The sequence below is a fragment of the Lissotriton vulgaris genome, chromosome 4_1 (genome assembly GCF_964263255.1).
Source record: "Lissotriton vulgaris chromosome 4_1, aLisVul1.2, whole genome shotgun sequence".
Classification (NCBI taxonomy): domain Eukaryota; kingdom Metazoa; phylum Chordata; class Amphibia; order Caudata; family Salamandridae; genus Lissotriton; species Lissotriton vulgaris.
Window position 1 is genome coordinate 149,924,549 of NC_141691.1, and position 25,468 is coordinate 149,950,016.

Genomic DNA, 25,468 nt, shown 5'->3' on the forward strand with positions numbered 1-25,468 from the left:
TTTTGTATCATTCCCCGTCGACTGAATGGGAGTCTCGTAAACAAAAATAACATAGCAGTAGGTACAAAAGAGAAAGAAACAGGCCTAGGCCTCGTTCCCTTTTGTAGCATATATGCCTCTTTTTGTAAAGGAGACCAAACTTAGGCATCAGCCAATCAGAAGAGCCTCACCCCATAAAGCATAAAGACTGCATCTATTGCCTCTATCCTGATCACAAGGCTGCGGACTGTAAGATCTGCCGCACCTTTTCAACCAAGACCCTCTGGGACCGTGAGGGTAGGCTTCTGACATGGCTCCAGAGGTTGAAGTCCAGGAAAGATACTGTCTCCAGCGACAGTGAGGACGCTGCATCTGCGTCTTCAACAAGAAGGTCAGTCGAAAGGGGTAGGGGTTCCCCTTCTCCTTCTGTGGAGCATACTTCTAAGGCCTCAAAAAAGACTCCCAGAGGGTCTGAGAGCCAGGGTCCAGGCGAATCTCCTCACCATGGTGAAAAGGAGAGGGTAGGACCATCTACGCCTTCGAAGGGTTTGAAGACTGATCCAGCCTTCAAGAAACCCTCTTCCCCATCTTCTGGAAAATGTGACAGAAGTTCCAAGGCGGCGTCGATGAAGGCGTCGTCGACGGAGGCTCCGTCCACGAAGAAAAAGAAGCCTAAGCTGAAACTGTTTTCGTCGACAGACTCATCGACGGGATGATCGACGACGACAGGATCGTCAATGAGGATGGAATCGTCGACGACAGCTACAAGAGCGTCGACGAGGGAGTCGTCGACAACGGCATCTTCGATGAAGATGCCGATGACGACAGCGGCGTCGACGACGAGTTCGTCGACGGTGGCGACGACGACTGTGTCGTCGACGAGTGCTTCGACGACGGCAACATTGACAACAACGACGGCGGGGTGTCGACAGTCTCGTTGTCAACGGCAGCGACAACGCCTACCATGTCGTCGAGTATTTCTGTGTCGACGATGCATATTCCGTCGACGAAGCCAACGACGGCTGCATTTTCAGTTCCATTGTCGACACGACCGTCGACGATTTTGGCATCGGAGAAGAGAATCACTATTTCAGTGACCAGAATTACACCGGAGATGACCTCTTCGAGGAGGGTAACACCCTTGCCACCAGCACTGCTGTTTGATGAGGATGACGGTACAAAAGGGGGTGGCAGGGTTTGCTCACTTTGCCACTGGATTCAAGCAAGCCGAGCTGAAGACGGCTGGTATGCCAGACGCCGGTCCTCGGAAGCTTGTTTCCGGACCAGGGAAGGCATGGCTTGGCAGTTCGGGCTGGACTGTTCCCATGAGGCACAGTGTCAGACTGATTTGCATATAGCCATGTCTGAACTGGGGTGGCAGAGTGGGCTAAAGAACGGCGATGGATTAAACCCAGATCTTTTGACTGGGTGTGAGTGTTTGATTGGTTCATATGCTCTGTCCATTACCACCCCCTTTTGTACCGCTTTTGGCCGCCATAAGTGTGGCAGGGTATGCTCAGACGTGAGTCCCTTGCTCACTTTGCCACTGGATTCAAGCAAGCCGGGCTGAAGACGGCTGGAATGCCAGAAACCGGTCCTCGGAAGCTTGTTTCCGGTCCAGGGAAGACATGGCTTGGCAGTTCGGGCTGAACTGTTCCCATGAGGCACAGGGTCAGACTGATTTGCATATAGCCATGTCTGAACTGGGGTGGCAGAGTGGGCTAAAGAACGGTGATGGATTAAACCCAGATCTTTTGACTGGGTGTGAGTGTTTGATTGGTTCAGATGCTCCGTCCATTACCACCCCCTTTTGTACCGTTTGATGAGAATGAGTCAGAAGAGGAGGATCAGAACTCGTATGACTACGCTGACAGTCCTTCTCAACTTCTGGTCAAGTGCCAGGAGACGGATTCAGAAGGAGGGTATGACCAAGAAGGTGATTATCATCATCATCATAATCATCATTCTGACCAACCACAACAATATTCAGGTCAAGATATGGTTTCGGTTCCATCTTCTTTCCTGCAGGACCTGCACAGGATGCTGCAGGATTACAAATCTAAAGCTGCAAAGCCTGCTCCGGCTCCAGTTGCGCAAGTCGTTCCTTATCCGGCACCTACCTCAACGGCTGTTCCTGAGATACCAGCTCAGGTGTCCCCTCAGCCACAAGCACCAAGTCCACAAGAGCCTTCCAGACCTGCAGACACCCATGATTATTCCTCGGATGAGGATCATAATTCGGACGATGGAGCTGATCAAGCTTCTGAATGGGATGAGTACATCATTCCGGACCCTCCGTCTCTGTGTCCGGATCCGGTGGATTCCCCTCCAGCGGATATAGGAGGAGTCCATCAGCTGATGGAAAGAGTGACTGGCAGATTCAAGTTGGCAATGCCTGCGGTGGCCTCTGAATGTTTCTTGTGTGATTTCAAGGAACCTTATAGGAGGTCGACAAGGTCCATACCAATAGTGCCGCATCTGTGGGATGAAGGCCTTAAGGCAATGAAAAATCCAGCGACGGTGGTCCCTGTACTACCGCGTCTAGTTAAAAAGTACAACGCGCCTGACGATGGTCCAGCTGCCTTGACGGGCCACCCAAAACCGGACTCCGTTATTTCTCAAGCGGCGCAGAGAAAATCCTGCAACCCCTCTGCTCCTTTAACAACTCCTCCGGACAAGGAAGGAGATTGGACAATGCCGGGAATAGATTCTCTTCAATGGCGAGTCTTCTGGTGTGGGCAGCTAATGCCCTAGCGATATTGGGCAGATATGACCGCCAACTATGGTGTGATGTCGCACTGTTCCTGGATCAGCTTCCTCCAGAATCAAAAGTAGAAGCAAAGAAGGTCCTACAGGAAGGGGAGGCTACATCAATGGAGATCATTGACTGTGCCATGGACAGTGCCACGATGGCGTTTAGTTCTCTGGCGGGGGCTGCAGTCCTCCGTCGCCAGGGGTGGTTGAAGCCGACCTGGTTTTGACCTGAGATCCAAAATAAGGTCCTGGATCTTCCTTTCGATGGAGAAGCACTATTTGGGAAATTGATTGACGACACTCTCCAAGACATCAAGAAGGACACTGAGACTGCCAGATCTTTGGGTATGCTTCAGTACCGCAAGACTCCTTTTAGAGGGTCCAGAGGTAAAAGTACAAACAACAGAGATACTCATCCTACGGCTCAGGTTCGCAACAATACCGCCATCCTTATCAGCAGAGGCAGGGCCAATTCTCCAATTACTCCAGGCCTAACAACAGAGGGAAGCAGGCTCGACAGGGACGTGATACGTCCAAACGACAATAGCGGCCTCCTGGCTCTTCCTACTGGACCCTCCTCCAAGAAGTCATCAGTCGGAGGCAGGGTATCCCAATACCTTCAGAATTGGTCTAAGATAACATCGGACCGTTGGGTGCTCAAGATCATTCAAAAGGGCCATTCCTTAGAATTCACTCAAATCCCACCATCCAAGCCCCCTGCAGCCATTCTATCAAAACAGCAGCGTCTTCTGCGGCTCAAAGCTCATCAAATGCTCCTGAAGGGGGAAATAGAGCCGGTTCCCTCCGACCAAAGAGGACAAGGATTCTATTCCAGGTTCTTCCTGGTAAGGAAGACGCTAGAGAAATGGCGCCCCATTTTAGATCTCAGGGAGCTCAACACCTATCTCATCTCCCTGTCTTTCCGGATGGTCTCTCTTCAAGACATCCTGCGGCTGATCAATCCAGGGGATTTCATGGCCACGCTCGATCTCGACGATGTGTACTTTCATTTACCAATTCACCCAGCGCACTGAAGGTTCCTACGATTTACAGTAGCCAAGAGCCATTTTCAATTCAAGGTTTTACCCTTTGGGCTTCGCTCGGCCCCGAGGATCTTCACGAAGGTGCTGGCGCCAGTAGCAGCTTTTTTGCGAAGGAATCATTTTCAAGTCTTCCCTTACCTGAACGACTGGTTGCTGAAGGCCCCGTTTAGGAGAGCTGCGCGAGGCGCGGTTCAGGCATGTACAAACCTGTTTCAAAATCTAGGACTCACTTTAAACAAAGACAAATCATCTCTGGTCCCATCCAGGGAGGCACGTTTCCTGGGAGACATCCTGAAGATATTCTGAAGCAAAATATGCACATGTACATAGATTAGTACCTGGTGCACACAGTCTTATAAGCTAAGTAGAAATTGTCATGCTGAGACGATTCTGTATAGTAACTAACGGCTGTTTACAATAACTTAGTATGTAGAATCGTTGCCCTGCTGGAAACCAGCAAACAGAGTTACTCTTCAATACAAAGATTTAGAACGTGTTCAATAACTCTACACATCTATGGTGCATTAGGAACCCATGACTTTGGTAAACACACCCATTAGCTGGACACAAATTGTACAAAATTAGCTAGAAAAGTAATACGAGACCTACCCACCACTATGTTAATTTTAAAACAAACGCACTCATTGGATGTTGCCATCCGTGATGTCATCAATGATGTCATAAATGATGTCATAGAATATGTCATGAGTGATGCAATATGTGAGTTGATGTGCAGTGTATTGTGGGGGCACAAGTTTTAATTAGCTACAACTGGTGAATTTCTGTGTGTTTTTTGTTTCAAAACCTTAATGTTGTCACTGACACCTAACTTTAATGTTACTTTTGATTTTTTTCAGTGAATTTCTAAGTGTTTTTATTTTTAGTACAAAAACATATTTTTATCACACCTAACTATAACGTTATTTAACCTTTTATTTATATATATATATATATATATATATATATATATATATATATATGTATATATATACATGTGTATAAATACACACACACACACACGTTAAAAAACGTTATAGTTGGGTGTGATAAAAAGATGTTTTTGTATTAAAAATAAAAACCCCTAGAAATGTTGCATATAATATATATATATATACACACAACTCACTATGCAATGAACAGAGGGCACGCACATGAGGGCTGATAGCTTCACGTTCCTTTAATGTGTTGGGCCTCCCATGACCTGGCAGTTTAAAAAGCATTTCTGAGACGTGTTTCGGCTGTGTTACCAGTCTTTCTCAATCTGAAAGGCGCCATATTGACGCTGCTTTTGTGCTCGCAAGATCAGTAAACATAGACAATGTACTCTGTAAATTCCTTGGGCAGAAAACAAATGAATATGTGCATATTACTTCATTTTAAGGCGTGCAGTAGCATAGTGGTCAGCGACATTTAAAATGTGTCCAGCCAGCTTATTATCAAGGATACTTGTGAGATCTCATAATTGGCATAATAACAAGGAATATTCTTGTAAATATTACTGCTGCCTGAAATAATACTAGTTGTTTAATTAAATCTAATTTTCAAATGCTTTGCACCACTTCGGAAAGTGTCTTTTTTTTTTTAAGTCCGGAATTAAATTCCACTTTCTTGAACCTTAACAGCCATCTCGGGAAAAAAGTTAGTTAAGTCTTTCACTTGAAAACAAACTCGGACACTATAATTATTTAAAACAGCTGTGCCGTTTGCCACTGTTGGCTTCTGTAATGTATCTTGAGTAAGTGAATTTATTGGGGCATACAGGTTACTTTCTTTCATGTTGTCTGTCATTGTGTTGAGACAAATTGTTTAATGTTACCTTGAGCCCGGAAATCCACTCCCAGCATATTGCCATATTTATTGCGGCTAACAACTCCGGTGATGCAATTAAAAGGCCTTGCCTGACACACCTCCCCGGTCCTTATTCGTTGGCTACATGGTTAGCCAATCATAAAATACTTCAATAATGCCCGATTAAACAAGGCCGTCCCTTGTGGTCCTTTCAAATGAAAATCATCGAGGCTGGAAATTTCACCCGTTTGGTCCTTAGAGACTTTTTGGTCTCACAGATTCGCAGACCCACCTCCAGGTAGAGATTGTTTTGGCATCTATTTTAAGTTAAGGAATCTGCGGCTAGAAATCTGTATGAGATGAACAAGTTACTTACCTTCAGTAATGCCTTATCTGGTAGAAACACTATCTCGTGGCAGATTCCTTACTGATCCTCCCATCCTTCCTGTTCTGCGATTGGCACACTGGTCATTCCACCTCAATAAGGCTTCATGCTTATCAGGTGTGGCGTTACTAAAGGTAAGTAACTTGTTATCTAGGCGGGCAATGGCAGTAAAGAAAACAATGCCATCTATGCCATTGAATGCGAGGCACCATGATGGGGCAATGCTGATGGTTTCCTCTTCCCAATCCAACATAGCAGCCAAGCTTTGTCCCCAACTTTTCATGGCTTCACATTTCTTCCAGGGCATTTCAGTTCTCATTTCCTGTTCGGGATTATATGCAAAGCTGTGTACATTACCGGTTGCATCAAACTGCTTCAGGTTGTGTTTGTTCGGTCGGGTTCGAAGCTACATTATTCCCTAGTATTACCTCTCTGATTATTTTCTTTAGACTCCTGACGTTGTGGATTACTGTGCTCTTGTTTGCCGGTATCCTGTGGTTTGTGTGACACTATGTGGTTTGTGTGACACTCTTGTGGGTAGTTGGCTACCTTCATATGCTACTACTGTGCTGTTGAAATGTACCTCATATCACCATCAAACACTTGTCTCCAAATATCCTCAAACTACAGAGTGATCATTTTCCTCGTCCTACTTTTTGTGGGAAACCAGCTTGATTGGTGGTGGGAATTAATAAATATGCGATGTGCCCAACCTATAAAAGCCTGTGTTTTGTTGAAATGGCTTTACATGAGCTGCAGTTATATGATACGGAGTTACGTGTTTGCATGTTCATTAGAGTGTATTTCGGCAGGTGTTACTATTAGGTGATCAATATATTGTGCGTGTGGAACGCGACCTTTCACCCGCTGCCACACGGGCAAGCTGCTTAGGGCTCTTCAGAGTGATATAGTGGGGCTGGAGTGGTAGGGAATAGGAATATCAAATAACTTTATTGCGATTGCTTGTTTTAAAAAGCAATGTCTGCAGTAAAGTGTAGAACTATTTACCAAAAAGTAATAACATTCTCTTGTACAGCCCAGAAGATCTGTTGTGAATCACACTCAACATTTGTTACTTTCAAAACATGTACAATACGTGGTATTGATTGTGCTAAACAGGCCAAAACGAAGCTGACTGTTCAATAACTTTTAGACACGACATTGATGTTAACAATAATCAACAAAATTAAAATGTGCACACTCCTCACTTCATGAGTTTGACTGGGTGTGTAGATCTACTGTTTGAATTCTCCAAGCCATTTATGACAGAGTTCTTCAAATCTGAGCAGGATAAAGCAAAGAATATGTTCCATGCCACTTTGATATGAGATGTGATGGGAATAAAACTGTTGAAGTAATCAACTTTTACCTAATTGCAGGTGAGAACAGTGGTGTTCGATAAAACTGGTACCATAACCCACGGTACCCCGGTTGTGATGCAAGTGAAGGTGCTGGTGGAAAAGAATAGGATGCCCACAAATAAGCTGCTGGCGATTGTGGGGACTGCAGAGAGTAACAGCGAGCATCCCCTCGGATCAGCAGTTACCAAGTATTGTAAGAAGGTAAATAGTACTAACGCCTTGGATTGTTTCAGCATCATCAGTAAGGTGAACACACAAGAGGTTGGTCAGTCCCCAATACCACCGAAACATAAAAGGATTGATTTGAATCCACCTTTTTGAAAAATACATAAGGGCTTGTTCACAAAGAGTAAATCTAGGTGAGTAGACTTCAGGCTGCATTGCTCCTGGATTTACTATTGTTTTGGGAAATGTACAGAATTCTAGATGTTAAACCTTGAGGTCATACATCTTTTATCGATTTCTAGGTCCCTAGCCTCCTAACCCTCTCAGGTTTTCAAAGTGGGTTTAGTAGAGGGTTTTAGTGCACTGTTCCAGAAAATGTTTTTTCACCTTTGGAAGAAATGCCTTTTCTTGTGGAGAAGTCGCTTCCTCAGCACTGCCTCTTAAATATGGGAGTGTTTCTTCACATCCTGGAAATATATTAAGCAGGAGTAATTATGTTGTGATGAGAATATGAAGACGTAGTTCAGATGAATTGGCTTGAAATAACATCCCTAAGGCATATTGAAAATTAAAACTGCTGAACGGATAAATTGAACATTGCAAGCTAGCCTTATGTTCTGTATTGATCCATGGCTGCCTGGCTATAGCAAACTCATAGATCCTTTGGAGAAAGGTTAATATTTTGGGAGTTTACTTACAATCCGTCAAAAGCACATGAGGCCAATTTTTCTGCCTCGTCTTTGTCTATCCGTTTGTCAACCACTGATTTCTCAAGGCAGTCGTTTTCGTGGTCAGAAACTTGAATGGAATATTCAGAAGGATTGTATTTGCTCGCAAGACCAGCTTCACAAAGCCCAGGCTTATATAGAGTTGTTACTCTAATTGGATTAGTGCAGCAGGTGCTATGGATCGAACCACCTAGGGCTGACGGTTGTGAGTGGCTCCTGCAACCCAATTCTAAAATATCTTTTACTTTCTCACTGGGAGCCAAAGGGTGGGGGAATTATTCTTGCTTGCATTAGAGCTCATAGCTATGACAGAAATTCAAAATCTGCTCTGGTGGGATAATTCAAAATGTTAGAGGAGAATTCTTATTTGTAAGGAATTCAGTGAAATATACACCTATCATAAATTTTCAGGAAATACTTAAACACAAACTATATGGCGGAGAAATTACGGTATTTCCCAACACATTCTGCCCTGGCTCCTAGTTTCGCAGTAAAGACTGATAATGGTATGGCTGTTGCCTGTGCACATCTGTGATTGCATGTAGGGCTACATAATGGTGCATGTATATCTCAAAGAGTAGAGGTGAGCGGAATTATCCATAACAATGCCTTCAATTAGAAACTATTGCTTTGATGTTTTGGACATGGGTGGAGGGTGCATGCTCAGCATTTAATGATATTTTCTGTTATTTTTAACTTTGAATAGACACTGAATGTGGAGACCCTTGGCTCATGCACAGAGTTTCAGGCAGTGTCTGGCTGCGGAATCAGTTGCAAAGTCAACAATATTGATGCACTACTCAACAGACCGAGCCCAGACGTAGAGATCAAGAATGCTAGAAACGCAATCCTGATTCACATTGATGGCCCGACTGAGGAACTATATCCAAATTCCTTGATCATTGACCCCCAGATTCCAAGTAAGTTAACACAACTTCAGACCGTGTTTTAAAAAACAAATGTTATTCAGGACCCCAGGCTGTGATCTTTTAAACACATTGCTATGTAGAAGAGTCAGGTATTTGTAACTTTACACTTTCTCTCCAATATGAACCTTAGCGGCTTCTCTCACCATTTTCACCCTGCATGCCAAGTCCCCAGACTTCCACATAGATGTAAATCTGCCCTTCAAAGGCCAAGTAAAAATAATACCAGACAACCTGGTAGATCTCTAGCTTAATTCAATATGGCTGTTTATCAACGGTTTCGCTTACCCTCTCCGTGCCCTTGTCTTGTCCCACATTGATGCAAATGTGTATTGGTCGTCAGACTCCGATGTACCACTCTGGCCTTTTATTTATTGGTTTCCTGCATGCAGCCACCGTCCTGATCACCAGTCAATTGAAATAATTCAGCCAGCTCTCCAACATGAACTACTCAGTTTACTTACTCAATCGCAGCATCTCAAATTCTGATCATACCATGTGATGTACAAATCTATATATTTGCTGAAAAGACTACCCCATAGACTAGCTCCTCATCAGGTATGGTCTCCAAGCAACAGGCAACACTACCTTCACAAAGTTAGAAATACAGAGAACCCAAAAGGAAGATTAATAAAACAATTTGAGAAAGAGAAAATAGCATTGTCCGGCTATGCACCGATGTTCTGGAATTATCTACTTTCACAACTCAGATTTCCTCCGTCTGCAATGCTATAAGAAGGCAATCAGAGCACCCTCAGTTGATAGATTATTTCCTTGCCTTCTTTGACCAGCCTTCATCCAGGTGCCAAGCACCAACCCATCATCAAAACCTATTACATTTTTAGTTGGTGTATTGCTTAAATTACGTTAACGTTCTTGCGTGTTTCCTGTAACCACCCATGCCTTGCTTTCCCGGTTCTTCATAAAGTGCTGCCATGCAGCTAATGGCATGGATCTTGCAATGCAAACACAAGGAGATGATGGACGGAGCTCTGAAACTTTTCAGACACTCACCCCAGTCAAGGATCTGGGTTTAATTCATCATCATTCTATAGCTCACTTCACCACCTCAGTTCAGACCCAGCAGTATGCAAATCAGTCTTGACCCTGTGCCTCATGGGAACAGTCCAGCCTGAACTGCCAAGCCAGGTCTTCCCTGAACCGGAAACAAGCATCCTAGGACTGGTTTCTGGGTAACACCCTTCATCAGCCAGGCTAGCTTGAATCCAGTGGCAAAGTGATCAAGGGACCCACGTCTGGGCATACCCTGCCAACTTAGGGTGAAAAAAGCAAATACAAGAAGATGATGGACGGATCCCTGAAACTTTTCTGGCACTCACCCCCAGCCACAGATCTGGGTTGAATCCATCATCGTTCTTTAGCTCACTTTCGCCACCTCAGTTCAGACCCAGCTATATGCAAATCAGTCTTGACCCTGTGCCTCATGGGAACCTTCCAGCCCGAACTGCCAAGCCAGGTCTTCCCTGAATTAGAAACCAGCATCCTGGAACCGGTTTAGGGGTAACACCCCATATCAGCCAGGCTAGCTTGAATCCAGTGGCACTGTGAGCAAGGGACCCATGTCTGGGCATACCCTGCCAACTTAGGGCAAACAAAGCAAACACAAGGAGATGATGGACGGAGCGCTGAAACTTTTTAGACACTCATCCCCAGTCACAGATCTGGGTTGAATCCATCATCATTCTTTAGCTCACTTCGCCACCTCAGTTCAGACCCAGCTATATGCAAATCAGACTTGACCCTGTGCCTCATGGGAACAGTCCAGCCTGAACTGCCAAGCCACCTCTTCCCTGAACCGGAAACGAGCATCCTGGGATCAAGGGACCCACGTCTTGGCAGAAGGAAGGAATATGAATAGGGCAATTGGTCTTTACTATATAGTCTGTCTAGTATCGGGTAAAGTTGATAAAGAACAAAAATATCTCAAACGATCAGATACCACATTTAATAAAATATTTCACAAATCCCAGCTTCCTACTCAACGTGGAAAGCCTTGTGGAATCCCTGTGTAAACGTCTTGCTCCAAAACCTCAAACAAAACCTACTTCCTTGAGCATTACTCCCAGTCATCAAAATCAGTGCGCTCTTTGTATTGACTTCTCCACTTCTAGATTTTCCGCCAGTGAGGGCATTGGGAATACCCGCAGACCGTGGTTCTGCGTTGAAATATTCCTGCACTTTCCATAAGTGCTGGAGTTTTCTTTTATGTAGCGCATATCACTGGATGCCTCGCGAGCATTAGTCCTAGAGATATACAATCCCCTTTGCATGCCAGATCTTTTGTTGTGCTGGAAAGGATTTCGAATCTTGCTGGACAGCAGACTGAAGAGAAAGCAGCCTGAGGAACCCAACATCTTTTACAGGGGTATTAAAGGCCTCGTTTGCCCTGGTGAAAGTTCTTTAAGATACCAAAATAGTGTTTATAAGCGGGTAATCACTCCTCACCGATGGTGAATAAGAAACAAAAGCTACCTCACGCTTCCAAAGTTCAGCTTTTGCAGACGCAATCAAAAAATCATTTGATGTGCCCATATATGGTATTTCCCACAATATAATGGGGTCATTTAACTAAATGTTTCACACTGGATTATTGCTTTTGTGCTCCAGTGTCAATCCATCTATTTTTAGCTTGCTTTTACCTCGTACAAAAGGGCTTCAATTTAGACTTAAAGGATCCTTTTGGAATGTAGCTTCGAACATATCCATAAGGTTAGTACCCGTCAGTAATGGCACACTTTAGCCAAATATGATGCATTGCTATCCTTAAGAAGTTATTATAGCTGCCGTGTTTAAAGGACGATGTCTGAGACATGCCTATATCATTTCAACCCGCTGATATGAGTTTGGACTAACGCGGGCCAGGGGAAGAATGACTATAGTAGGACAGGGAGGGTGCAGAGAGGAATCCCACCTACATCAATTTTCTTCACTACTCACACTTCCTCTCCCACAAAGGCAACGCAGTCAGTGTCCTTGAATCTGTTTAGCATGAAAACTGTGAAAATTGTGATAAAAGCACTATCTTAAGACCTTTATATAAAATAAATAAACTTTGCTAATTGCTGCCACCACTCCAGAGTTACTGCCGAGGGCCCCTTTCATTACATGTTAGCAAACATTATTTACGTTGCAGCAAGAGGCAACCTCACGCTGTCACAAACTCGGGAGTAAATATGTAATACTGTCACCAACTAGCCAGACCCATCATTGACCCAGGCAGGTGTCAAGAAGCAGGCTCTTCTGAAGTGTATTTGATTGTTTACCCTTGAAGATAATCACCTATCCCTACATGTAGATGAAGTGGTTAATAATCACTTTCCCTAGCAAACTAGTGTAATCGGTTAGCATTTTATGTTATTTGTATTTCATTTGTTTGGGAGGTTATTGAAGGAGGTCTTTATGTTATGTGAGAGTGAGACCTGAATTTAGAAATGTCCTGTTCCTCCTCCATATCACTTGCTCAACTTGTTGCAGTTGCTTTATACTGCATATGAGTTTGTATTTAATGTGCTACATGTGAGGGCAAGGGATTGCTGTAACACCTCGGCATTCGCCTGTGTAAAACCGGTAGATGTTTTCAAGGATTTAAAGAGTAAAAGTTTTACAATTTTGAACAGACAAGGTCTGTCTGGGAGAGGCTAGCAGAAACTAGGTTAGATCCTCAAGCAAGCATGTTCATGCTCAGAGGCAACTAGCAGAGGCAGTTACTGCATAAAATGTGGTTTGCCTGTGCTGCTTGCTTTTGAAAGCGCTATTTAGAGGGATGAGGGAGTCCTAAGGAAGAATGAGTTTGAGTTTTGTGTATCTGGTAGGCTCCTGCATGCAAAAGCAAGCAGGAACAATGAGAAGCATTGAAGGCGAGAGCCCAGTGTCAATATTGGTGCAGACCTGGACAGGAGGGATGCCGTAAATCAATGCTCGTTAATGGGTAGTTGATGCCACAGACCTGCCTTAGAAGGCCCTGTCAATCCGCTCTTGAATCTAGGCCTAAGAATGGTAGAGCCCTCTCTGGATTCAGGGGGTAGATGAAGTTGATTTTGGCCACGTGTCCAGATATAAACAGTTATAAAATATGAAGCCAATGTACCCTGGAAGGGTGTCAATTCAACTTTTTCTGCTACCCTTGTTGTTTTTTCCTCATTTCGAGGTTGTGACCTCTGGTGGGATGTCCCAAATGGTAGAGAAAGGAACCTGTATCAAGGTATGTTAAGTAGATAATGCAGACACGTCCTCTTGGACCTGGGGATCTGGGTTCGAGTCTCAATAACAACGCCAAAACCTCCTGTGATTCTGGGCAAATTACTTAATCTCCCCGTGCCTAAAATGAATGTGTGTCCTCCTGTAACGTAACTGGTTCTATGTAAAGTGCTCTGATACCCGATTCGGTTCGGGTCTAGTTCGCGCTATATAAAACTCTGCAAAAAAAAAAAAAGGAATAACATTAACCTCTTCCTTCATTAAGCGAACGGAACCTGCTCAATCTACATTTTATAGAAAATGATCAGAGAGCCAAAATGATTTGGTTACACCGAAACCCATTACTATATGCTCTAACACGCCTAGCACCTCCCAAAAACACAACAAAATGTCTGCAAAATGAGAATATATGTGCATGATTATCATTCGGTCTTTGTTCCTAGGGGCAAATAGACTATTGCATCCATGGCAGAAATATTTGTTTGACTCGTTGGTCTTAGGTTTGAATTCCAACAGGTTCTTGTTTTCGTTCTAAAGTCAGCATCATTAATACTATTTAGTTGGTTATCTCTCAGAAGAGCCAGGCCGCCCTGATTGTGAATTTGAGCTCTGCAAATTTAAACTCTCCAATCTCTACCCTAGAGTAAAGACTGAGGATAATACAACCTTCAATCCAGCTGCTAACATTAAAATCAATAGTGGAAAGAAAAAACAAATTTCAAAGCAGGCACATAAGGGATGAAAGAAAGTCGTAAGGTGTATTGGCAGGCCATCTGTAAATAGGCTTTCATTGTAGTTAGGGGTTACTGCTGGTATACATGTGAAAGAAACAGGTTAGTATTAGTATTAAATTCCTTACCTTAGAATATCTCCAGGCGTCAGACTGGATCCGGAAACTTTTGCGTAGCAGTACCATTGCGCGTCGGTAGGCGTCGTCTGCGGCTCCGCGTCCGTCGGGATGACGTCGCCGGAGTACTTAGACGCCGCCCTCGTGCGCAGACGTCAGTTCTTCTTTTTTCCGCACCAGCAAGCGCCGATCTGGAAAAAATTGTACCCTTAGTCAATTTTTGACTAACTTTTTCGATCCTTTTTGATCATCTTTCGAAGTCACTACGACTCAGACAGTGCCGGTAGGGATGTCCGGGTTCAAACCCTGCGTCGATTGCAACCGAATGATGTCGGTTACCGACCCCCATCGCCGGTGTCTGACCTGTCTGGGCCCCGACCACGACAACAAGTCCTGCTCCGACTGCCGGGCCCTGACGTCCAAAGCTAGACGGGAGCGGTCCCACAAGCGACTCGCGCTCCAGCAGTCCGCCCCATGCTGCTAGAGGTCCCGGCCCGGAAGGAGGTCGAGGGACCGGTCACGGGGCCGGAATCACCACAGCTCCGGGAGTCGTCATCAGTCTTCGGGGCTCGAAGTCCTCAGGTAAGAGGCACAAGAAGTCGAAGAGGCGTCATCGCTCTTCTGACTCCCCCCGACGCTCGCGCGACGCGGTCTGGGGTTCAGGCGACAACGCCCCCACAACTCCGCCGGAGCCGCAGGCGTCGCGGCCTGCTCCATACCTGCCGGTCCCTGGGCAGAACACGACACCGGAGGAGATCGACGCCTTCATCTAGGCCATGAGGTCGCTCACTCCTCCGTCGGGTTCCGCGGCGCCTTCGGGCCAAGCGGCCCGACTGGGTCCCCAAGAGTGCCGGGTGCTTTGGCCCCGGCGTCGTCGGGTGCTTCGGCCCCGGTGCCGTCGGCGACTACGGTCCCGACGCCGCAGTGCCCCGCTGGATCCGGTTCTGGATCCGGGTCGTCGCCGGTCGACCTTACGACCTCGCCAGCGCCGACCCCCAGGGTGTCGCCTCCGGCGCCGTCCCAGAACGACGTCGTACCTGGTCCTACCCTCGATTTGGGTCCGTCGCCGGAACGGCGTCGCTCGACGCCAATGGGAGATTTCCATGACCGGGCCCCATCCTTTGACCCTGAGTATCAGGAGATGGGTGATGAGGAGGATTGGGAGGGGTCTGAGGACCCTCTGGCACGTGAGTGACAGTCTTCTCAAGACTGGACAGGTGAGCTAGGGGAGGCCAGTGGTTTGGACACCTCGCCAACACTGGTTTTGTCTCCCCATCTACCGTGGCTATGGATGAGGGGGCTGCCTTTAGTGTGGTGCTGACGCGGGCTGCCAAGGCCTTGGGCCTTGAGATCCCCGTCGCAGCCTGAGGACTAACCTTCTCACTGAGGTCCTTAGACCGCAGGCAAGCTCGGCTGAGCCTCTGCTGCTGTTTAATGAGACCTTGTCGGACGTTCTTCTGGGCACTTGGTCCAAGCCCGCTACAGGTCTGCCTGTAGATAGGAACGTGGCAAGGCGCCACCGCCCGGCTCCGGGCGACCCTTGCTTCCTGTCCACCCACCCCACCCCCGAGAGCCTGGTCATCCAGGCCTCTAACTCCCAGACCACATTTCCGACGGCTCTCCCTGATCGGGAATCCAAGAGGTATGAGCAGTACGGAAAAAAGGTATTCTCCTCCCTGAGTTCTTGGTTGCGGTCAGTCAACACCGTGTGCCTCTTGGGCCGTTACACCCACTCTCTGTGGGACACGGTCGTGGACGTGCTGCCTCAATGTCCGGAGTAGGCCCGGACTAAACTCGCCCAAGCCCTTGCGGGGGGTCGAGATGCGGCACGGTATTCCATCCGGTGTGGCCTGGATACCACGGACTCACAGGGCAGAGCAAAGGCAACGACGGTGGCGATACGTCGCCACGCCTCGTTGAGGTCCGCCAACTTTTTGGCTGATGTCCAAAATACCCTTATGAACATGCCGTTTGATGGCCGTCGCCTCTTTGGCGACAAGGCAGACCATGCGCTTGAACGCTTTAAGGACTCCAGGGCTACTGCCAAGTCCTTGGGCCTCTCGGCCCAGCGCCAGCAAACGGCTGCCTTTCGCTCCTTTCATGGCCATGGAAGGGACGCCCCCACACGTCCTGCCAGATACGGGCCGCAAACTACCTTCCAGCGCGGTGGCGGACGTGGAAACCGCCGTGGCGGCAGTCGGGGACAACGGCGAGGCCAGTCCACACCTACCCCTGCAGCATCCGCCTCAAAGCCCTCCTAGTCCAAGCTTTCAGGCCCATGTGACGCCAGTGGGGGGCAGGGTACGCCATCACTACCTCTACTGGCGCACTGTCACATCGGACAGGTGGGTGCTGCAAATCGTCCGAAGGGGCTACTCCCTCCCCTTCGAGGCGACCCCTCCAGCCATGCCACCGCAGTACCGCCACGTGTCGGGGGATCACTTGAAACTTCTACAAGAGGAAGTTACAGCCCTCTTGGCCAAGGGGGCCATCGAGAGCGTTCCTGGGCCAGAAGTAAGGTGTGGTTGTTACTCCCACTACTTTCTGGTACCCTAGAAGGGCAAAGGGGGCCTACGCCCTATCTTGGACCTGCAGAACGTCAACGGCTTCCTACGGAAGGAGAAGTTCAAGATGCTGACACTGGGTCAGGTCTTAGCTGCCCTGGACCCGGGAGACTGGATGGTAGCGTTGGACTTGCAGGACGCTTATTTCCACATCCCCGTCCTGCCGGCCCACCGGCGCTACCTGCGGTTCACGGTAGGCCACGAGCACTTTCAGTTTACCGTGCTCCCCTTCGACCTTACCAGCGCCCCACGGGTGTTCACGAAGGTGATGGCGATGGTCGCAGCTCATCTGCGCAGGTTAGGGGTTTCAGTGTTCCCCTACCTCGACGACTGGTTGTTGAAGGCGGGCTCGCCCCAGACAGTCGTCAGCCACCTCCAGACTACGGCCGACCTCCTGCACCAGCTGGGGTTTTCCATCAATGTGCCGAAGTCACACATGTGTCCCTCTCAGAAGCTCCTCTTCATCGGAGCGGTTCTCGACTCGGCGCAGTTTATCCCAGGTCTCAGTCAGGTTGACGCTGCGCTTCTGGGGCTGATGGCCTCCTGCATCCTTCTGGTGCATCACGCCCGGTTGCGGATGCAGGCTCTGCAGTGGGACCTGAAGTTTTAGTGGGCCTAGCATCAGGGCAACCTGTCCAACCATGTCCTGATCTCGGAGCGCACTGCGAAACAGCTGCAGTGGTGGCTCACGGACCGCGATTGGGTCAGCGGCAGATCCCTCTCCCTACCCCAACCGGAGCACGTAGTTGTGACGGACACGTCCGTCCAAGGTTGAGGGGGGGCACATGGGAGAGGCGGAGATCAGAGGTCTCTGGTCTCCGGCGGTCTCCGGCGGAGTCCCAGCTCCACATCAACCTTCTGGAGCTGAGGGCGATTTGTCTTGCACTGAAGGCAATCCTCCCCTCTGTCCGGGGGAGTGTAGTGCAGGTGTTTACAGACAACACCACCGCCATGTGGTACTCCAACAAACCGGGCAAGGTGGGGTCGTGGACCCTCTGCCAAGAGGCTCTGCGCCTCTGGCAGTGGCTGGAACATCAGGGCGTGACCCTGGTGGTTCACCACCTGACAGGTTCTCTGAACGCCAGGGCAGACGAACGCAGCCGACGGTGCATGATGGATCACGAATGGCGTCTGAACTCTGACGTGGCGCAAGGCATCTTTCTGCAGTGGGGAGAGCCTTGGTTAGATCTATTCGCCACCGAAGAGAACACGCAATGTCCTCAGTTTTGGGCATTGGAATTTCCAAGGCGGCACTCGCTCGGATACGCTTTTCGTCACGAGTGGAGTTGCGGTCCGTTGTACACCTTTCCGCCTATACCACTTCTGCCCAGAGAGCTGAAGAAGATCAAGCGCGACCGGGCCCACGTCATCCTTGTATACGCCTGCAAGTGGAACAGATTTGTGGCATGGTGCACAGCAAAGGCTGTGGATCCACTCTCTGCCCCCTTTCTGAGGTTCTCCTCTTCCTTCTTTCTCTTGCCCAGCAAGGCTCTGCTCTGGGCACTATCAAGGGCTACCTTTCTGCCCTTTCGGCCTTCTTAAGGCTATCTGATCATCCTTCTTTTTGTTCAAGTCCCCGATTGTAAATAGGTTCTTGAAGGGCATCACTCATATTTTCCCCCCTGTTCCTTTTGTGATGCCCCAGTGGGCCTTGAACCTGGTTCTGACTTACCTAATGTGCGCTCCTTTTGAGCCACTTCATAACTGTCCTCTCCGTCTTCTTACCCTTAAGACTGCTTTCCTGGTTGCCATCACCTCTGCCAGGAGAGTGAGTGAGCTCCAGGCTCTTTCATCCAAGCCTCCTTTCCTTTCTATCCATCCGGACAAGGTTGTGTTGCGGACAAGACCCTCTTTCCTGCCCAAGGTAGTCACAGCCTTCCACATTAGGCAGTCCATCACCTTGCCCACCTTCTTTCCGCCTCCGCATCCCTCTAAAGAGGAAGAGCGGCTCCACCATCTGGACCAAAAACGTGCGCTCTCATACTATCTGGATCGCACACACCAGTTCCGGGTGGATTACCAACTCTTTGTTGGTTACGTGGGCGCTAAGAAGGGGCGGCGGGACACAAACGGATCATCTCTCGGTGGGTCGTCTTGTGCATCAAAGCATGCTACTCCCTGGCTAAAAAGGAGCCTTCTGTTGGGCTGAGGGCCCATTCCACTCGGGCCACGGCGGCTACTACTGCCCTGGGCAGGGGAGTCCCCATGCAGGACATATGTCAGACAGCTGCGTGGGCCTCGCTGCACACGTTCGCAAGACAGCCAAGTCCGGAGGGATGGCTTCTTTTGCCGTTCCGTCCTCCAGGACTTTTTGGTGTGATTATTGGTTCGCAGACCCACCACCGGGGTTGGTATTGCTAGAGTATCTATTCTAAGGTAAGAAATCTAATACTAACCTGTTTCTTTCAGATGCACAAGTTACTTACCTTCGGTAACGATATATCTGTAAGAAACAGTAGTTAATATTAGATTCCTTACCGCCCCACCCATCCTCCCCGTTCTGCGAACCGATATCTAGGGTTAAGGTTATCCCCTTTCAGGGCCCTAGTTTCATGGCACCAGTGTTGGTTTTTATCATGGCTCTGCGTTTCTGGCACGGAAAAGCTGTGTATAAGAACTGACGTCAGCGCGCGAGGGCGGCGTCTAAGTACTCCGGCAACGTCATCCCGGCGCCAACGACGCCGACAACGGACGCGGAGCTGCAGATGACGCCTACCGACGCGCAAGGGTACTGCTACGCAAAAGTTTCCGGATCCAGTCTGACGCCTGGGGATATTCTAAGGTAAGGAATCTAATACGAACTACTGTTTCTTACAGATATATCGTTACCGAAGGTAATTAATTGTGCTTTAGGGTTTAAGCGATGTTTAAATGTATGAACTGATAAAGAATTTTGTAAAGGAAATGTCCTTCAAAGTCGAATCACGTTTTTACAGAGAATGATAGAGAATCGTGGCAAACAGTTGCATTTTAGAATTCACCATTCAGACCCTAGAAGCTGGTAAATTGGAGTGATGTTCTGAGTAAAATGCCACAGTAGTCTTTATGAAGACTGAATAAATAGTGATAATTCCATTATCTTCATTTAGTTTGATGCCATATTTATCCCCTATTTGGGAATCGCTTCCTCATTCCCACTCAGGCTTGAACTGATCGATCATCTTCTTGCCACACTTTCTATTTAGTTAAAGTATTATGAAAAAAATGTGGTGGCACAGTTCTTCAGACAAGCCCATCCAATCAGAAATCAGGGCCTGCGTAGGGCAAAGATTGCCATTTTGAAGGTTTGCTACAGCCTCAGAGTTACGGTTGAGGATGATAAATAAGGCATACTGGATCTGCTATTTGTTTGTATCCAGTTTAACGCCATCAGCGTATTATGGAGGCCCGACACTTATGTGTTTTGGGACTGGAAAGTTCTTATCACTTTAGTTAGTAACTTTTCATGCTCCTCCCTCTTCGTGCTTGTGTTGTCTGCTTGCATGCATCTTTGGAACTTCCCCTTACATTTCTTTTTTATGTATTAGAATATCTCTTATGCTTTCCTTAACCTGGTCATTAGACCTCTTCTTTTTACTCTGCATTCCCTTTGGCCCTTAAGGTCTCAACTTCAGAGAAAGCTAAATAAAAGATCAATTTTCTATAGAAAATTTCTATTTTGAAGTGTGAACATGACAATGATGGGAGTGCTTGCCATGAATATCTGTCCGTGAGTAATTGTCTTCATGAGCGTTTGTTTTGTTGACCTGCCCAATACTTGCTTTTTTTTAACTTTGTCAAAAACGCCATTTGGTCCACCCCTGCGCTTAGACATTGACTAGTGCCAGGACCGTTTAAAAGCAGCATAGAACACGTTTAGGGCAAGAAAGTGGAAACATTCTGCAGAGGACCATTGTTCATGTTATAGATTACTTCTTAGCAGAAGGATGCAACTGGTTCAGAATGTGTGGTTGGGCAAGGATTGTGGTAGGGTTTACAAACCCACACTCTCCTTTACCCCATTGATTCATGGATACACTTGAGAGGTCAGTTAAAAGAGTCGGATTGCTTGGCGCAAGACCATTGAATTCTCTAGTATTAACCAACCTGTTTACCTGTGATATGACTGAAAGTTCCTCCAACAAGAAGTAAACTCTTTCTCTGAAATATCACACAAGAGAGAGAGAGACAGAGAGAGAGTGAGAGAACAAAATGTTGCTCTATTGCAATTCAAAAACAATTTTCAAAAGCTGGTTGTAGAATTTTCAGACAGTTGTTTATATTATTTGCTATACGTGCCAGAGTTTAAGACTGACCTTACCACACAATACTATTTGATTTTGAAGCATTTATCAGAGGTTTCTTGCTTTCTAACATAATTGTGATCTTCTCTAGCATGTTGCTGGTCTAAAGGTTGACACTTTCATGACCATAGACTTGCATCTTAGAGCCAAATCTTGGAAGTGGTATAGTTCATTTTTGCTACCCATTCAACCTATTGTCTGCTATCAACAACTGAACCCTTTGCATCGCAGAAGGAGAGTTGATGAATAATGGCCATCTATTCTAGCCACTGTCCTGCAAAGGTTGAGACCTTAGGTTACAATAGGTTACTCTGCTTGGCATCTCTTTCATTGCGAATGGTAAAATAGCTACTGATGATGAAGAGTAGAAATTGTTCTGTTTAAACATGGTCATGATAACTGTTGCAATTAAACCATGATGCAAAATCATCTCCTGTCCTTAACCCAGCAGAGTGAGGTATATTTAGTGAGCGGGGAATAAGGCCCACTTTCCACACAATCAGAGATACAAAAGAGAACGATGCAATCTCAGGTTATCATATTAGTCATAAACGGAGTCTCATTTCTGTAGCTTCTGACACTCAGAAGGGGAATGCTAGGGACCAAGAAGACCATCACAGTGGTCTCCTAGAATTAAGAAGAGTAGCTTTCAAGTAAGTAAACTAGACTGAAGAGAAATTCACTCCCAGCATTTAATGGTACTTTTTTGCAAAACAAAAATGGGGTCTATTACGAATGTTTTTCCAGATAATTAGGACTCTCCGTTCCTCCAAAGCCCATGACCAGCGATACTTCTCAGATGTAGTTGTCCTTGTCATGAGAACAAATGTTTCTTGGTTAATTTTATCACCCAGCAAGTGTCAGCTACGCAGACCAGACAGTAATTTGTCTTGAGGGCGTAGTGTTAATATTCAGACTAAATATAGTCGAAATATATCTTCCTGCTAATACAGATCAATGTCATCAGTGATAATGTTACAATTGAAACCATCACAACAGACATTTGTGATAAACACAGTCAAGATCCAGTACTGACTGAGTGCCCTTTCCACAACACTGGAGCAGATGGAATTAGCTGAGGAGGGTGTTAGCCCAAGACCTGACTTTATGAATTTCCTGGGGAGTGTCTGGAGACTAAAGACGAAATGTCAGAACGAAATATTCAGATGGCCTCAATATCTTGCTGAATACTTCTTTAACCAAAGACTGAGAGGGCCTTTCCAACCTTATATGCTGCAATTACAGTCCAATATTACAGACTAGTTGTTTTTATCCCTTTTTCTTTTTACTTTTAGACATGAGATTGATTAATTGCATAATGGTTTGATTTCTCACTCTTTTCTTTCTATTTCTCTCTACAACCTGATCTGTTTGTTCACATTGTCTAGAAATTGGAACTGTATCTTACTGGTCCACTGCAATTGTTGTGATTGGCTCATTGCTCTTCTCCGTCGTATTACGGTTGGTGATCCTTGTCCCCACGTGTACTATCTAGGAAGGTTAAAGTCGTCAGATTGAGGTTTAAATTACTGAGCAGTTGTGATTTGGATTGTTTGTTTGGTATACTTCTCCAAAATCTGTTGCAACATTGGAGCATTTTTTGTTTATTATAGAAACCAGATGAAAACAGTGTATTTATTGAGTGCATTGGGGCTCTAGAAAGATAGTTTGGTTCAATTTACTTTTGCTGTGGTTGCAATGAGGAGGTAGCTCAAGTACCTTCACTGTTTACTTTAAACCCTGGAAAATGTGTGGAGGAAAGATATAGTAAAGCTTTGTGTTCCACTTGTGTGGCGTTGATGCATTGACTTCCTACTTGTGATGTGGATTTAGGCTAGGTACATCTTTGTGGTTAGCTGGGCCAACTCCTGAACAGAAAGGATGGATACATAATATTGGTTTCAGTCGGAGAGAGAAACTGTTGTTTTACTAGTCCTCCTTTAGATTAAACCCAAATGAATCCCATAACAGAAACGGCAGAATGTAACTTGTGCGCTTTTACCTCGTTCTTTGGAGACTTAGAGTGAACTCTACGGCTGTTAATTATATGCTCTTTCAAGAGACTGGGTGTTCTCCAAATGTACCTATCCTGGACTCCTGCTTATGGATATTTGTACTAGTGCAACCTTGGCACCGAAACAACATTCACAGTGTGTCTTGTTTCTTTTCACTTAGAAGAAAAGTTCATCCTGTGACCAATGTGATATTCTACTAAAGGCCAAACCAAGTGTTGGCAAACTGAATTGCTGGCATCACCTTCCCACCCTGTTCATTATTAAGTTAATAACTACCCACAAAGCACAGACACACTTTAAGTGTAAATTTCCTTTTAAATGTACTGTATATTACATTTTAGGTAAAGCTAGCTAAATGCCTTTCTACATGAATGTGATATGGATATAGAAGAGGGTAGACTCGCAACAGACAGATTCTAAGCACCTTGATATCCTATTGGGTGATAACTGCACTGTATAAATCCTGAATGAGTGATTGATTCTGTATCCTACTTTTTTGTTACCTTCTGAGCCTTTAAGCTCTACTTTATGGTTGCTGGTTCATAACACTGCTGTTTTTTAAAACACCTGACCCTTAATATCTGTTTTATTATTAGATTCACTAATGCCAAAGGTGTACATGTCATCAGATAGTATCCATAATGTTCATGTACTATCTTACATATATTATCATCAAGAATTTTATAGCACAAAAATAAGTTATAGTATTCGCAACTAAAATGCAGAACTGTTTTAACAATCCAAGTACTAGCTGTTGAGCCTTTCCTATAGCTTTTATCAGGAGTATATGATACCTTTTTTATGGTTCTCTTCCAACAGCAGCGAAGGCTGTTAACTGTAAGCTACAGTTTTTTTCTTTAGCGCAACTCCATTCTAAGATGGCCACCAAGTACAGATTCTGTGCAAAGATTGCCTCAGACATCAACACTGTTCCAACATGTCCCTTTCTGAGAACAGTGTCTTCTGGTCAGGTGGTTGTTGTTAAGAGACTAGCCCCATCCTGACGGTGGGATCTGTTCTGCCATAATATAAACAGCTCCTGATCAGTATACCAATGCAACACAAATCCTCTGGCTTTCTTCTGCATTTAGATTATTTATTCTAACTATTCTTTCAGCTCCTTCTCTGCTCCAGCCCTGTTAGCTCTGGCTCTTCAGTTCCATCTCAGTTCCAGTCTTGCCAGCAATTGCTCTGCTCCAATCTTGGTATTACCCAGATCTAAAACGTATTTATTTATTTATTTATTTAGAAGCTTGTAAAGCGCGCGGCTACCTCCGGCGGAGGTGTCCCGGCGCTATGATAGCTAGAGTATCCCCAGAGAAAGTTACCAGATTCAAATCCACCAAGGTGCTGAAGAATTTTAACGTTTAGTAAACAGCCAGGTTTTAAGTTTACGACGAAAGATAGGCTCAGACTCCATGAACCTGAGGTCAAGAGGAAGGCTGTTCCAGAGCTTGGCAGCTATGACGGTGAAAGTTCTACCGCCACTTCGAGAGAGCCTAAATCTAGGCACGATCAAAAGACGAAGGCTGTTGGATCTCAAATGTCTTACTGAAGACGAGATCTTGAGTCGTTTGCTCAGATAGGACGGGCCAGTTCCATGAATTGCACGGAATGCCAGAGTCAGGATTTTAAATTCGATGCGCCGGGCTATGGGGAGCCAGTGTAGCTCGTCCCGGTATGCTCTGACCGAGGAACGGGCGGGGATATTACCAATGAGCCGAGCAGTGGCGTTCTGCACAACTTGCAGACGGTCAATCAAATATTGGGGGGCACCTGCATAAAGACTATTAGCATAGTCTAGATGGGTCGTAATAAGTGCCTGGACGACTGTTTTACGGGAAGATTGAGGGAGATAGGGGAAGATCTTCCGGATCATACGCAGTTTGGTAAAACAAGCCCCTGCAACTTTATTGACTTGGGAGCTACCAGACAAGGTGTTGTCAAAGGTAAAACCTAGGTTGCGGGCAGTTTGTACTGGAGTAGGTGGAGGGTTCAATACGGTGGGCCACCATAGGGGTGCAGGGGGGGGAGATCTCTGACTGAAGAAGAGAACCTCAGTTTTGTCGGTATTAAGAGCAAGGTGATTGGCTGACATCCAGGAGCAGATATTGCCAAGGCAGTTTCTGAAGTTGGAAAAGAGGGAGTCAGAGTGGTCTCTAAATGAAAAAAACAAGCTGAGTATCATCAGCATAGGAGACCACCCTGACACCCCAAGACTCAACTACCTTGGCAAGAGGAGCCACGTAGGCATTAAACAATAAAGGGCTTAAGGCCGAACCCTGGGGCACTCCGCATAGGAGAGGTTTATCCTCTGATTCAAATGGGTGCATCGAAACCCTCTGATACCGACTAGATAGAAAAGATTTAATCCATGTCAGCACTGTGCCACCGACCCCTAGCTGTTGTAGA

General features: G+C 46.3%; 1 protein-coding gene across 3 annotated transcripts in view; it reads left to right on the forward strand.

Annotated features, from left to right (window-relative positions):
• ATP7A (ATPase copper transporting alpha) overlaps positions 1–25,468 on the forward strand; it is a 568,605-nt gene that overhangs the window by 452,881 nt on the left and 90,256 nt on the right. For all 3 annotated transcript variants that reach the window (XM_086918413.1, XM_086918412.1, XM_086918414.1), the window contains exons 16-17: positions 7,329–7,511; positions 8,910–9,123. In XM_086918413.1, coding sequence (XP_086774539.1) covers positions 7,329–7,511; positions 8,910–9,123 — 397 coding nt within the window. The remainder of the gene's footprint in view (positions 1–7,328; positions 7,512–8,909; positions 9,124–25,468) is intronic.